The sequence below is a fragment of the Alligator sinensis genome, unplaced genomic scaffold (genome assembly GCF_000455745.1).
Source record: "Alligator sinensis unplaced genomic scaffold, ASM45574v1 scaffold402_1, whole genome shotgun sequence".
In the NCBI taxonomy this organism is placed as follows: Eukaryota; Metazoa; Chordata; order Crocodylia; family Alligatoridae; genus Alligator; species Alligator sinensis.
The window spans coordinates 2106418-2122682 of NW_005842089.1; the positions used below are offsets into that span (position 1 = coordinate 2106418).

Sequence of the window (16265 nt, forward strand, 5' to 3'; positions counted from 1 at the left end):
AAGCAAAAGTGACAGGTACTTACTCTGGGGAACAAATTATTATTCTGAAGCCTTTCAAACTCTGCAGCCATCTCTAATGATTTAATGCAAAGGTACTCCTGAGAACATATCGCACACCCCTACTTCCCCATAAAACTGTTTCCCCAGCGCTAAGGACAGACTTTCCCTTTGAAGGCCTGTATGGGGCAAAAAGCTATTCCCCACCCCCCTGATTCTTTTAGTTACAGGTACCCAACAGCTTTTGCATGGATTACAACTGATGTAACCTAAATGAGGCGTGTTCCCTGCCTCCACACCAATCCCCTGAGACACAGCAACACACACCATCATACCAAAGAACCACAGAACATGAAATCTGTGACAGCTTGCCCTTCCCCAAGATCTCACAGAGGGCAAGCAGGAGAGTCTGGCATGGAGCAAAACAAGACATCCAACACCAAAGGAAATGCTGAGGGTTTAGGATTACTGTAGGGAAGAGAGTCTTTGTCTCACCCCACCCACAACTTGAGAGGGTAGAATTCACTCCTGCTGCTCCTATGCCAGGAGTGAGTCACCTGTACAGAACATATCTGTGATGCACACACCTGTACAGCAACAGCATGTAGTTATCATTGAGGGCTGCAGAACAGGATGTGAGGCACAGCCAAAGAAAAATGATCCCTCTACAATACTAAATTATTAACCAAATCCTTCCGTCATTGCAGTGGCAGGGAACAGGCAGTGCCCTCATCTGCCAGACCTTCACCTATGGGAAGTATTCCGGGTATTGTGCATGAGGGTCTGCAATGCTGACTTCTAGGATGTCTTAGGGAAATAATGATCTGTGAACATAGGGGGCTGAATTCAATGGCCCAGGACCCCTTTCTTATATTACAAGCTTAGCTCACAGTGCTCACTGAGACCAGAGCTGCCCGTTTAGAAAGACAAACAGATCTTTAATATGATCACTTTGTCTTAGAGGAATTGTTAGACAATTCTCTAAGTGTTCTCTGACTGTTTAGAGGAAATGTCTGACAATTCCTCTAAACAGAGACGCTGCATGCACATCAACAAAACTCATTCCCACAAGCTTGCACCCTTCCTCCTTTGCGATATATTTCAGACAGTCACAGAGTCCCAAGTCATTAAACAGCTTCTCTGTGCTGCCTTTCAGACCAAGGTCCACAGTGGCAATGCAGAGTGACACCAGGACCACGATAAATATTTCACTGCTCTATATAAGGTTGTCTCCTGGAAAAGTCTAAGTAGACTCTTACTCTGTGAAGGCCCTGCCGATCTTGGATCCCCTGCAGACCTAGTATGGGAGCTCTGACCCCATTTAAGTGGTATCTAACGACTGATATTTTAAAGATAAAACACCCAATAAATGCAGCAGCTGTGAACCCCACTCCCTCCCACGTTTCATGCAAGGAGCTGGAAACTTCCTTTGCACAGAGCAGAGAGGAGAAATCAGGTACCTCGATGATCACCAGCTAAGTCCAACACTGCACTGGCTGCTTCGTGAGTGCCGCCTGCCGTGCCCTGGTTTGTCAGTATGTATCCGTTAGCGGAGTTGGCAGAGGAGGCCACCACCCTGACCATCGTAACAGTGGGCGCTTGTTGAACTACATGAATTGCATGACCAGAGGGCTGCTGCGAAGTCACTATTGAGGCTGGCATATAGGCTACCGGCTTTGCCACTAGAGTGGATGGCCGGGGAGGAACAGCCATGATCACCGGCTGGGCACTGACAGGTGAGCCTGAAATGGAAGAGAGATGCTTGTTAGAGTCAGATGGAAGGCAGCCTGAGGCACTGCTGATACATAACGCTCAGCACCCAAGCATAAGGGAGAAGAATCATGGTTTAAAGGCCATGCTGGCCCCCTTCACCCTTATATTTCCTAGCTCCTAGGCAGTGAGGCTGAGGGCCACCATATGCAATGTTTATGCTCAGAACGCAAAGCTGCGAGTGGCCTGCACACTCGTAGGGGGTGTTGAGCTCCAAGATCACCACCCTGCAAATCTCTCCCCCCCAAGGCAGAAATAAATGCTGAGCTCTGTCTCCAACAAATGCTTTTATTAAGGAGCTAGTCAGAGAGGACTACAGGTACACACAGAAGCTTCAAGAGGGCAACTAGCCTAAATGGCCAAAGAGGAGAGGGAACAGTAATGACTGCAGCATTGTTTAGATTTGCCCAGGACAGCAGTAAGCTAGACTGAATACTGGTAGCAGTCTACCACAGCAGCACAGAGCTCCTTTTCCCTATTTCGGCCTGGAAGCTGAGGCTAGTAAGACACAGGCTCTAAAGCTATCTAATCTTCCTCAGTCTCCAGACCTACAAGGCAAGGGATGAATTTGCAATCAGATGCTTCCCTGACAGGTTGGCATTCCTCTGGCCACCAACCTACTTGCAGAGCATTCAATACTGTGGCCACCTGACAAGATGAATGCGCTCTCCTGCAATACAGAGACTACTTACCAGGCGCGCTTTGTGAATACCGATACTCTGGAACAGAGGCTAACTTTGACCCAAAGTCATGGTCATGTGCAATGGGTGAGCCCTCCCGGGACAGGCACTCTGGAGTCTGTAGGCCACTAGAGTGAGGGGACAGCAGGCCAGGATGAGTTGGGGAGGCTGGGGCACTCCTAGAATGCAGGACACAGTATGAATAGTCAGGCATCATCTGCACTTACCAAGAACCCATTCACAGAGAACCAAAGGCATCTCCAACAGCTGGAGCTTCTGCTCCGACAGCACCATGAAACCATTCTTCCCCTGTGTGTACACCCGCTCCCTTCACAAGCCCACAGGCCTGACACATGCATGCCAGCACTTTTCTGCAGCCGTGACCCATAGCAAGATGAAATCTGACCCTAAAAGGCACATGAGTCGACCTTTTTAAATACGTTTTTCTAACAAAGACCCTTTGATTAGCAGAGCCTGACATTTAAAACACACTCGAGAATTTTTCTGATCCTCTGGTGATGTGTAAAAGGGCTGAATGGGGCAGAAGCCCAGACCCCCCCAGCCCTCTCTGCCATTTCTCTTCTGCTCTTACAGGGGAAGCTGGCTACACAGAGACACCACCACAATGTACTCTGAAAAAAATATAAAAAATGTCTGCTAGCTGTTCAGTTATGGGAACCTCAGGTTTTATTCGCAACTAGAACAGATACAAAGAGCTCAGGAAAAGGTCGTCTTCAAGTTGACAGTACCAGGAATTAGGAAATTCTCAGGAGTACAAGTGTCACTTAAGTGAATTGCTGTTCAAAAACTCAAGGTAACAGCTACAAGCACTTCATTTCCCTTCTGACCAAGAAAGTAGCCAGCCTTAAATGAGAACATTGTTCTGCATGGAGGCATTCAAAAGTTTAAACATACAAGAAAAACTGTGTCTTCAAGACATCACCTCTATAAACAATGCTCCCAAACCCAGAGAGGGACAAGTATACGGAAGTCATTCCTAGACTCTCGAGCCAGTGCAGCAATTTAGCAGACCAACATAGATATTTGAAGACAGATGAGTTTACGGATTTCTAAATCCTAGGTCCTGCACAGTCATTTCTAGAATCTAAAACTGAACTGGGCGTGACGTTTAGCTGTCAGGTCTCACAGGATAAACTGATCACGTACCACTGGGCTGTGAAGAAGCCTGGCTTGATTTATATTCATTTTAATAGAAAAAGCTTCTGTCAAACAAGTATACTATCTGTGGGCTTCCCATTTCCTTTGACAATCAATAAATACATTCTTCTCTCTCACACTTCATGATGTGGAAGTCACTGGAGATATTGTTTTTCCCTGGTCTCCCTCCATTTTGAGATAACTTTTGGACATATAACAGCTAAGAAGTGTATACTGCATTAGGTACATTAGTTAGTGTTTAGCTTCTCCTCTACACATACCCCACTGGCTGGAGCAATTTCATTTCCTCTCATCTCATGTCTGAATCCCCACTGCTCATAATCATGACAAATAAAGTAATGTCCCCTCAAGAGTCTGGTTCATATATCAGACAGCAATTTCTCATATGACCTCATCCATATGTGAACCCCTCTTCCAAAACCAACAGCTACTGTAGTATACCACTTCTTCCTTTGATACCTGTTCTGCAACTCTTTGCAATTACAGCAAACACAGATGTATTAACAGTGATCTTATACCCACTAAAAAATAAACCCCGAGCATTCTCCAGGCATATCTAGCCATGTTACCATTCCAAATCCAATAGAGGAGGACAAATTTATTGTCATGACATATTGGACAACAATTCTTCAAAGGGTTTGGTACAAGAAACAGAAGAGGGGGCAGAGCTCACCTGGAGGAGAGGGGTCCAAAAGGTGTCCGAAAGCAGGACACACCCCTTTGCCTTCGTTTCCGGAATGCCTGCTCCACCAGCTTGGCTTCAGAGGCTGGGTCGATTCGCCAAAAAGAGCCTTTTCCAGGCTCCTCCTGGGAGCGTGGAACTTTAATAAAGTAACGGTTCAAAGAGAGGTTGTGCCGAATGGAATTCTGCAGGGAGGAGAGGAACGAGCCCGTTACTACACAGCATGGAAATAGCATACGAAGGTCAAATGGGCTTCACAGCCAGGCCAGAAGAGCAATATCCACCCCCTTCAGAATCGGTCGTAACCAAAAGCAAGCTGTGCATTCAGCGACCTTCACCAGGGGCAAGGAAGTAACTGGTAAAAACCTGAAGAAGATTACAAATAAGAAGTTTCCATCAACCGTTAAGGAAGATGGAGCTGTCTGCAGCCGCTTGGACACCTATTCCTTAGCAATACCTCCTAATGATAGTGAGCTCAGAAACTCTTCTGCAGTAAGATATGAAAGTAGAGCTTTTCTGAAGGCCTGGACAGTGGGACTGTGCTAGAATGTACTAGTGTACCTCAGAGGTAGCCTTTTACATTTTAGGCAAGTGAAAAAATGTTGTGTGGCTAAACTATTCACTTAGCAAACTGCTCATTTGTGTGTTTGAGCAAAGACCACTAGAGGCCGCCACACTCCGTAATAAAACGGGCTAATTAACACACCTTTAGACCTGTGGCTCTCCAATCTTTTTATTCTTGAGGCCTCCCTCAGAAAACACTGGCTCCTGGGGATAGCTCGATATTTGAATGCAAACAGAGTTCTTCCGGGGCCAAGAACTCAGAAAGACCACAACAGGTCAGAAGGATTCTAACACTACGGATTTCTATTTGAAATCTCTGGGTTTAATCTTGTGAATCGAGTTGGCACCACAGTGTTAACGCTGTGTGGCACCCTTGAAAGGGCCTCAAGGCACTCTGGTTGAGAATCCCTGCTTTAGACTGTCAGCAACCCTATTACCAAACCTACGCAGTTTGGCAGGCACCTGGAATAACATGAACAGTCCCATGTTGGACTAGGTTCCACACTGCCTGCCACAGGGCAGAAGAAAGCTACCGAGCCTACATCTCTGCAAACTCATTTCTCAACCTTCTTCTACCATGGTGTTTTGGTTTTTTTTTTGCAGTTGTCAAGGAACAAAAGTGTTTTAAAAATGAGGCTGCTGCTAGGGAAAGGAAGACAGCACTTCACCTACCACTGCAAGATGGCTGCAGCAGCTGCTGGTTAACAATGCACAGCAATGCTGTAGTCCAAGTTAAATTCCATATCCAATTGGAACTGCAGGGAAACCAGGGTAGACAGAGTGCATCTGATCATAATGCCAAGTGCAAAAAGCCGTGCTACTCCAGGGAGCAGGTAACAATGGGATCAGCATCTGCATGCAGTTTTTTGGTGCGTGCTGCACGTGTGGGGGGTGGTCTCAACGTCTTGAAACAACAATGCCCAAAGGCATGATGATGGAAGACAAGACATGGCAGGGGGAGCCCTGGCTACCACCCCATAAAAAGCAACATTTTTGTAGCTGAGCGCCCAAGCCTGACTTAATATTAAATATGTAGAAGTTGTATGCAAGTTGTGTGAGATTTCCAAGGACCGTGATGAATGTACAGACCCATGGCTCTTAATGTACCCCACTCCAAGATGATACTTAAGACCAGAAGGTTGATGCAGTGGGAAAGGAAAGCAACAATGGTGGCATCCTGAGGGTAACTACTGCAGTTGGAGACAAAAGGACAGAATGGTGGAGACATGCTGAGGTGGGGTAATCGCAAAGCATTTTCTGCAGAGGACTGTTCCCAAATACCTGGGTATGGTCACAGAAAAAAAAATAAAAATAAAAATCAGTCCAGCCTGAAGGGACGGGCCAGAAGCCGGAAGCAACTGCTAAAAGCAAGGTCAGGAAAGACAGACAGAACAAGGATCCCAGCCCCCAAGAATGAGAATCTTTGCCCCAAGCCCTCAGCAAAAAAAGAACAATAATTTCATCTAATAAAAAAAGAAACCCAAAGGATTTTCAAAGTCGGTAGGTTGTAGGTATAAAGACCTCACCTGCCAGCCTTTATCAGCAGTCCTGTAATATGGGTAATGCTTGGTGATATGGGCATAGATGCCACTTAGTGTTAATTGCCTGTCCTGGGCTGAGGATATGGCCTGCACAATTAGCTGAGCATATGAATATGGTGGTTTGGACTCATCCTAAGAAAGAATGGACAACAGAACGTTAGTCACTTCATAGTAAGACTTATGCTGGCGTTTATCCACAAGCCAGATAAAAGGAGAAAGACACCTTCATAGGCACCATTAAACGTTCTGCCAAGCAACAACGTTCTTTTCATAAACACAAACCAACCCATTCTGCTTCTAGGCTCCCTCCATTCACCCTCCCCAAGAGAGGTCCCTGTCCTTCCTAACACTCGAAATTTGCCAGGTTTATTTCATTTCTAGTTCCTCGCGTTGCTTCTCAATGAAAAACCTAGTGATCTTAAGGGATGGTTCAGTGAGAACGATCATTCAGTGCCAAAATCTCTGACGGAGTCTCTCTGTCTCAGTCATCAGGATGCAGCTCCCTCCTTATCACTCACTTTTCTTGCTTGTTGTTAAAATCCTAGAATTTACCCACCCTGCTCCCCTTCCCTCCTGATCCTGGACAGCAGGCCTCTCCTTCTGCCTGGCTTAGCCTGCACATTGTTCATAGCAGGATTTCCACCTTCCCCTTCCTGTCCTCCCCCCAAGTATTTTACAAAGTGCTGCATATGGTGGTAAAGCTCTTAATTAAAAGGAGAAAATACATTTTTTTTTTGGTTTTAATGCTCTTCTATAGCTTCCCAGGGGAAATCTGTGCCTATGGCTTCATACTTTTCCCTTCAAAAAGACTCAAAAGGTTGAGTTAGCGGCATTTAAGTGAATGCAGTAAATACATCTGGGCAACTAAAATGGCAGAGGTACCATCTGAGAGCCCACTGCCAACTAACATGAAGGGGCACGTCCACTACCCTAGTGAAAATGTACATCTTTCATTTGGGTTTGTACTTTTTCCCCCTCCCCAGCTCTAGTCAATGCGGGCAGCACGCTGCCAGCTCGAACTGCCTCTTCAAGAGCCCTGTGGGGTAAGTAATGTTTCTGTGAACCTTTGGGCTGTCCCCGCCAGATGCATCTGCCTGCTGTTCCGATGCTGCTTTTGCGGCGTATTCTGCTGCCAACTGCAGGTCCGAGGTAATGTTCTGAATGAAGCGATAGCCTGAGGACCCAGCACCACGGGGACTGGCCGGACAGGAGTTGGGAACACTGCGGGGGAAGAAGGAGGAGAGAGAACGTCAATCCATCTGCAGTTATTTATTACCAGAAATCAACAGGCATAGGTATAACTCCTAGCTTTTAAAGACCCCTCAGCAGTTTATAATTAAGCCTCTATATCCCCAGAGCCTATTCTTCTTTATTTGGGTTATCCAAACCATACAACATGGTCTCATTCAAGGTGATAAAACAAGGCCATGATAGATGCAGGCTTGATTCCTGACTCCATCACATTCACATCACTAGACCACACAGTTTCAAAGCAGAAAGCATGGTGCCTTCTCTGTGCAGCCAGCCCAGGACTTCACTGAAAACCAAATGCTGTATCAGAGCTTAGTTCTCCCAAATATCTAAGTTATAAAAGTAATTAGAGACTTTACACTCCAGTCATAGCTGATTAATGCTATTCTTTGTCTAGTGATCACTCCATTTTTCTGCTTCGCAAGGGCTGCTTCCTTTTACAATGTCATGGTTAAAACCACCATGGTAGACACCTGTATTGTAACAGCAGCACGAGTTCCTGAAGGCTGTACCACAATGGCAAGGTTAACGAAAGCAGCTCAACCCAGATACCTCTGAGGGCCATCCGTCTTTTTAAACCATCAGCATACAAACCCTATTAACAACTAATGGGAACTGCAGGCATAGAAAGCATGCAACATGCCAGCATCTTTGCAGGGAGGAAAGACAAAAATCAGCATTCAAGGACTGCCGCAAGATGGCAGTACAAGAACAGCTATGAAGCACAAAGAGCCATGCTAGGACTGGTAAAAGGACACAAATAAACAAAGGCTGGGCTAATTTGCAGCCCTGCTCAGATGCACAGAAGTGCATACTGCAGACAGAGAACTAATCAGCAAGACTTGTCTGGGGATCATGTATCCTTGATTTGTCAGAGGAAGCCTGAAGCATCACTCTGATGCAGCCCATTCTCCCCTGCCCCAAAGCTGAGCTGCTCAGTGCTGGTGCAATAGCCCATCCTCAAATCACAGGAGTTAACCCCCAGTATGGGAGAGCCAGGACAAACAAATATTCACATATTGAGAAAGAAAAGCTGCCTCCCTCCCCTACTCCATATTCAGGCAGAGCTAAAGCAGAACAGAAGCAGAGTCTTAGATCCCAGCACTGGGCTTCAATAACGCTGTCGAAAGGGATTTGCTTCCTAGCAAGACAGTCATGAACAGCAAGACGGTGCATTTAAATGCCAGCTATTACATCCTAAGAGCCGGATTTGGACTCGTTTGCAGTATGTAATGTGTAAATGCAGGGAAAAGATGGCTCTTGCCCCAAACAGTTTACAATCTAATTAGAAGATACAAGACAGATCATTCCTTTGTACGCCCCTCCGAGCCAATGTGGATCAGACATCAGACTGTCTTCAGCACTTGAGAATTGAGGTAGCTTGGGCAAAGTGCTTGTGATTATGAACATGTGCCAACTCCAGCAATTGGCATGAATCCGTATCTCTTTCAGAGCACACTGAAAGGGCTTGGCCTGTCTACACAGCCCAAGATTAGCCCTTCCACAATCAGAATCCTGCCCCCCACCCTTTTTTTTTTTAAAGTCTATTTTGGAAACAGAATAACCTAAACTGCTGAACGCATGTTTAGAGCAGAATAAAGGTGCCCACACCTGGCATAACTGCAGAACAGCTACCGCACTTTAAATGTGAACACGCTTATTTTTCAGTAGTTTCACCAGACAGACAAGCCTTGAAAATGTGCATATGCTCAAGCCTTCTTCCAATAAAGGAAGGCATCAAATGGCCAATGAAGTTATTCCTTCCTTAGACAGATTTCTCCAGGAATAACCATAGAAAGCAAATCTGATGAAGGAGAAGAGGAAGAAAGCAGTGCTGCTGTTAATTGATACATTAAGCACTATGGTAATGAGCAGGCTAGAAACAGGTTAAGATGAAACCGAGCTGTTTGCTAGCCATCTGCAAATATATGCTAATAGGAAGCCCCAGACAGAACGGCTAAAATGCAAGTAAAAGTGGAAAGCCGGTCACAGGAGCATCTCAAATAAATCAGCACACTTTAAAATGATGCATCCTTGTGTTTCTACACATGCACACACACAATAGGCTTCAAGGCTTGCAAAAACACTCACGCAGTTCAGACACAGGCATCAAATTGATTCTTGAAGATAAGCAGAGGAAGTAGTCTGGCTTCTACTCTTCAGGTTTGGGCTTCTGAAGTTTACAGTGAATTCAAATATAATCTTCGTTAAAGCCATCAAAAAATGAACTTGCAGCTCATGCAGCACTTCTATTGGAGTGCTCCCAAAGCCTCTTCAAAATAAATGTAATCAGTTATCACCCCTTTGGCAAAGAAGCTGGGGAAAGAAGTGTCTGGAGAATTTTCCTAATGAAATGGGGTTGGTTTGTCTGGGATTGGTGGTGGTGTTTAGCTGCAGATTCAGGAGAAGCAAATCCTCCAACCTGCTTAAGCCATGATGGGGCTTTTCCCCCCCATGTGATCCTGACACTCCAACAGTTACTTTAGGCCAGGGGTGAATGGTGACACTGAGGATTGCTGGCATAGAAGAAGCCAATGGGGACCAACATTTCTGGCAGGTTTGTCAGGAATTAGCTCCGCATCCTCCTCTTTGATCCCCTTCCTCAGTCCAATCTGCTGCTCTGCTTTCTGCTGCCTACTCTGCGCTCCCTACCTGAGCTCTTCTGCTTTCTGCTTCCTGCCCCGTGCTCCCTGTCTGATCTCCTGCTCTACTTTCTGCTTCTGCCCTATACACCGTAGTGCTGCCTGTGAAAATGAGGCTCATTTACAATCAGTGAAGGGGACAGAGCTCATAGAAACCATAGAAGAGTAAGGCTGAAAGGGGGTCATCTAGGCCTAAATGCCACCAGAAGCAGGATCAGCCCCCTCTCAACCACCCTACAAAAATCCAGTCCAACCTCTTAGCAAAACTACTCAGTCAACCCTCATGACCAAAAGACCCTGCCACAGATAAAACCAGAGGACAACAGCAGCCAGTGTCTGGTTGCTGCAGAGGTTATTAAAACATGCTTGAGAGATCCCAGGAAGAGAGTCTTGCCCTTCACTACAGAGGAAGACAAAAACCTCCACCGTTCATACCAATCTGACCACGGGGTAAAATCCCTTCCAGACTCCAAATAGTCAGTCAGACCCCAAGCAGAGGGGCAAGAGCCTCTAGCCAGAAACCTCCAGGTGCAAGTCCCAGCAGGAGCAGTGGCACACCCCGGTCACAATCCTGAGCCTTGGCTGCAGCAGCCTTCATATTGCAAAGAGGGTGGGACAGAGAGGGAAGAAAAGGTCTTGTGAACAAATGTTTAAAGGATTAAGATCAAATTTAATTCATATATGGATTAAAGCAGACGCACACACAAAGCAGTGACTTATTGACTTCCTGGAGTTCCTGGAATTCTCCTCCCACCCCTGCAGCGGCCAGGCCAGGGGAAGTGTGCGCTTGGGCACACCCCCGGTTTTAACACCAGGAGGTAAACAAACACTTCTCTCTGTGTCAGACAGAAATGCTATGAAAGATAACTGAATCTATTTTCATACTACTATACATTTTACTGATAAAAAACACAGTCACTTGGCATGCAGTTGAATATGGCTCACTTCTATATTTAGGCTGTTGCTACTGAAGACAACTCGGAATACACCTCTCGGGCAAATAAATCTTGTTGCATCTGTCATCCCCAGCTACTTTAGACGCTGACAAGTTACAGACATGCATCCTTCAAACAACAGTAAAAGGCAGCCACATCTGGGTGCAATACAGCATTTCTAAATATTTAGAAAGGGAAGTGAGTGTTTCTATCCAACTGAAATGCCACAGAAAATGTAAGCAGACCAGCTGTAGCTGCTCATGGTGGAATTTGGCCAGGGCACCAAAGTTAACGTCCCATGTCTCTCAGCGCGCCAATGAGCCTAATAACTAGGAGTGTCCAGCATCTCTGTTTTACCCCTGATTGCAACCTCTGCTAGCACAAATCCAGTCACACCAGGATGAGACACTGTTTTAGATTTGATGGACAACCACTACCCAGAGAATTGCCAACCTCAGTTCGTCACAACCAGTTTTTTATTGCAGTACTAGTTAGCTTTTCACCAGTAAGAGAAGAGGTGACGGCCAGAGGTGGTGGGGCTGCAGGACAGATTTACAAACTTTATTAGTGAATCTTCAGAAAAAAAGATAGTTACATGAGTTTGTAGAGATTGAAGAAGAAAGAAGATACAGGACGCCATGCATGGTGACTACATGGAGCGCAGCTGGAGTATGTTGGTGCAACCTAAGACATGCAGTTGTCATGCAGCCTGTTAGCCCAGGGTAAAGGGGCAAGAAGAAAACATAGCATTGCATAACTTTGAGGAGGATATATGAACTCATGCATAGTAACCACCTACGTGTAGATTTGCAAGTTGACAAGATACACTCGGGTACAGGTTTTAGCATGTGGTGTAGAGCTGCCTGGGTGAGGGGCAGTCTAGGATATAAACAATCATTGCCAGTTTATGGCAAGTGTGACTGGGGTCTGGTCCTCCTCCTTGGTTTCTCTTCCAGCTGGTGGTCTTGGGCTGTTATAGCCACAACGCCAACTACATGGACTCATTTCAGGCTGCCAGGACATGCATGGTGAGTAAAATCTCCTCTTAATGCTACTGCATTTTTTCATGTCCCTGGATTCACTTGTGGACTACTTAAATTATGCCAGAAGACAGCTGCACGTTTAGCACCTTCTAACATCTAATTAAAAACCAAACCTGTCAACAGTTAGAGCGCTGCTACAAGGTGCATTTCTACAGAACCTACGGTAATATGCTTGGCAAATTATATATATGTGAATTAATCCTCACAAAAGTCATTACTGAAGTATTAGCCCCATTTCATAGGGAAAATTAAACTAACAGAAAAGTCAAATGGCTCGTCTAAGGTCACACTGAAAGATTACATGCAAGCTGGGAAATGAACACATTTCCCAAACCTGGTGCCATTATTTTCCCAGAAGGAAAGGCAGCCAGATGAGGTGACTTGTACTGTACCAGTGTTTAACACCATTCCTTTCTCCTGACTTAACTTCTCAAGCTTAAGACTTTCAAATGTTTATCCAAGTCATATTTTCAGTAATTAAAGCTCTTGCCTGTCTTCTCTGGGGCCATATATTGTTTTGGACTCTTAAATGAGCATTTTCTTACTTGGGAATCTGCGCTTGCAAGAGAATTGGAAAGAAATCTGTGTTCATGTGTACAGTGTTTGGGAAAGCCATCCTGGAGAGTGAAATCCATTGTCCATAAAATGGGCACAGTAAAGGCAGAACTGAAGCAAGCGGCCAATGTGCCTTGCTCCCATCTGCAAGAGCAGTTCATTTCTACCAATTCAGTGCAAAGGAAGAATGGTCATTTATGACCGAGAACCTTTCCCACTGCTTTTCTCCCCAAAAAACAGCAGGTGGCTTGTTTCCCTGCAACTGAAAATCCAAGACCGTACCCTAATCCGGGGCAGCCAACCTGCAGTATGAGTGACAAGTGGCAGGGGCAGCCCCTGCATGTGGCACACAGCAGATTAGGAAGGAGATAGGTTGCAAAGCAGCAGCAGATAGGACAGGAAGTAAAAAGCAGAGCAGCAGACAGGGCAGAGGAAAGAGATTGGAGTTGAATCGAGGGATGGCGAAGGGCTGTTTTGTAGCATGCCGGCCAAAAAGTTTGACCCCTACTGCCCTAACCCATTCTGTGAACCTTCAGGAAAGGCACCAAACAATGCGACTGATAAGCAAGTGGTGGGTCAAAGTACAGTGTCTCGGTTCACAAAACAGCCAAGCACCATTTCCAGGTTATGCCAGTCAGATGCAACGGGCAAGAATGCTCTGCTGCTTTTTCTCTCCCCAGCCTCGCAAATGTAGCTCAAAAGAAAGACAGGTTTTTGCACGTTTTAGACAGGTTTAAAAAAATGCAGCCATAAGAGGGGAAGCTGCCAAACCAAATTGGAGTGTGATGCGAAAAGACCCCTCTCAGAGAACAGGTCTGCCTACTTGAGTACTGAAACAACCCTCCCCCTCAAACCCACGGCAATAGAACAAGCCGCACGAAGGGAACGTTAAGTACCCGCAAAGATTCAGCCTCTTCCTAACTTGCCCTCGTTCCCACAATTCTCTTTCTAGAGGGAAGTGAGCTCACGCCAATTGTGGCTTCAATGAATTCTTTAATCTGGGGAAGCAGAGGGAAGAGGAAGTGTCTGTGCTGCTGGTGACACATCTGCACCTTCTCCTCTAGCCCATGGTCTCCACCCAACATCAACCACGTGCAGGAGCTCCTAAGCCTGCTGAAGTCTGCTGACACAACTGGCCTATAGCAGGTTAGCTGGTTTGTGGCTCAGAGGCCTACTATTTTGGATCTTCCCTGTGCCTGATTCCCACCGGTGCTGAGTATTTTGTCCAGATGCAGAAAGTAGTGGATTAACTACACATCTGTAAAATGCCTGTCTGCCTGTCTCAAGGCTCTTCACTGGATGAAAATGGCTTCCTGTGCTTGAGTAGAGGAAGTATGAAGGAGAGGGAGCAATGTATAAATCCACATTTTAAAACCCAGGAGCCCTTCAGCTCTTTTCACTGTTCACTTTTAGAAAACAAGACCCCTTATTTAGGACTGAATCCAAAATGACCTTGAAAGCTAGTTCAAAAAGCTAGTTATAGCCTTATACAAGGTACCTGGGGCCCTATCAAGCTTATCAAAGAAGCCAGGAACATCAGCCATTTATTTGCACAATCTGTCCGTGGAAATACATATATTTATATATCATTTGATGTCTGAATAACCAGAACACAATTTAATCTACAACCTGTCTTTGGAAGGGACCTATTACTACATCAATTTTATACAAGGAAAGAATTGCAGCAGAGATTAAATGACTTGCCAGAACAAAACAACAAATCAGTGGCCAACTTGCTTGAGGACAGAAATATTGATGTTAAATATTTATATTCAAAGTGATGTTATGTAGAAATTTGGAAAATGGGGTCCGCAACAGACCCCATCTAGTGATCTGTCTACAAAGGGAGGTGGGGAGGAATGCAACAACCACCACCATGGGGCCAGGGAATATGGTTATACTTACGGGTCTACTCAATTTGTGACTGTGTGGATTTCTTGGAAACAGTGAAATCAGAGATTGTCCACAAAATCAACTTAAAAAAAAAAATCTTAATAAAAATAAAAAGCTGGCTCCCCAGTGGGGGGCCAGTGGTCCTCACTGCTGCTGTGGCCCAGCCCAGGGGGAAGGTGCCAGCTGGCAAGGTGGCACAAAGGGCAGCAGACAAGACGGTGGCCGCTCCCTTGTTCTCTCTCACCTGCCAGGGCCTCTTCACCCATCAGCACCGAGGGGCATGGCTGCACAATGGGCAGCCAGCAGACAACAGGGCAGCCTCCCCGTCGTCCCTCCTCCTCCGCCAGGGCCTCTGTGTCAACCAGCACCGAGGAGCCCGCTGATCACATCCGGGAAATATCTGCGGAGCTTGCTCTTTATGCCACCATCAATTGCAAAATTTGTTTAGTCTCGCCACGATTTAAGCAGGTCCCTAGTTATAGCGCAACAAAAAGGCACGTGTGTGGATGAGACCAGTCTACAGCATAACCAAGGCCTTTAAGTCGGACAGATTTTGATAGTGCAGAGAAGGAGTTTGGAGGTTACCGTATTTGTCCGTTATCAAAAGAGAGGCAAGGAATTTTGTGGCCGCATCTATTGAGCCAACTGTTTAGTGGAGAGAATGGTTGGACAAGCTTTCAGGTATCAAGTGCCCTTCCTCAAGTCCCCTGATGATCCAAAGGGGACATTTCCTATGCAGGTTTGACATCACAGGTATATGAAATGCATGAGATGTGAAGTATACCTGGCTCTCACAACACACCAGACAGAAATTAATTTAGCCTGCCAGCATGTGGTTCTCACACAGTTATTTCAGTACTCTGAAAATGTTCCTGCTTGAATGTGGCTGCCATCCTGAACGTATGGACAAGCTGCTTCCTCCAACCCCAGACTTTTCTGTGGTGACTTTATAGTTTGCAACAAACTTGTCTGAACACAGCAGCAATGTTTTTTTCTAAGGAAATCTGAACTCCAAAAGGAAGAAACAAGGCCAGGGGCTGTCAGCCTCTCCCAGATTATGCTGCCAGCCAGCGTCTTCTTACTTAATGCCATGCAACTCCTAAATAGGATTCAGACGTGTTTACAAATGGCAGCTCCCAGGGACAAAGTACCCCCTGACTAAGCAAAGGGTGGAAACGTTTCCTCCTAGAAGTGAGAAAGTCTTGCATTGTGCAGCTGCTGAGGTTGGCAGGTTTGGTTTTGTTTAACTAAAGCTCATTCCCTCTCAGAGGCAGTGCAGCTTCTCAGAGAAAATAAGTAGGCTGGAAAAAAAACAACAACCCAGAGGCTTGAGACAGAGAACCTGGAGTGAAGCGAGCTAAAATGTAAACAGAAAGGCAAGAGCAAGACAGATGGGGTCAGCAGGGCAAGGCTGGGACATTGTTTTGAGCAGGGTGTGCATGTGTTACTGCAGGTACAGTAACCCAGCCCCAGAGAAGGAGGGCAAGGAGGGAACAGCCGGGGGGGGGGGAGGGGGGGGCCGCGGCGGAACGG

General features: G+C 46.0%; 1 protein-coding gene across 1 annotated transcript in view; it reads right to left on the reverse strand.

Moving 5' to 3' along the window:
- Window positions 1-16265, reverse strand: part of FOXK1 (forkhead box K1) — a 25759-nt gene that overhangs the window by 3541 nt on the left and 5953 nt on the right. Inside the window, exons 5-9 of the mRNA XM_014520093.2 lie at window positions 7478-7634; window positions 6399-6545; window positions 4300-4493; window positions 2460-2626; window positions 1458-1739 (exon numbers count right to left, since the gene is read on the reverse strand). Coding sequence (XP_014375579.2) covers window positions 1458-1739; window positions 2460-2626; window positions 4300-4493; window positions 6399-6545; window positions 7478-7634 — 947 coding nt within the window. The remainder of the gene's footprint in view (window positions 1-1457; window positions 1740-2459; window positions 2627-4299; window positions 4494-6398; window positions 6546-7477; window positions 7635-16265) is intronic.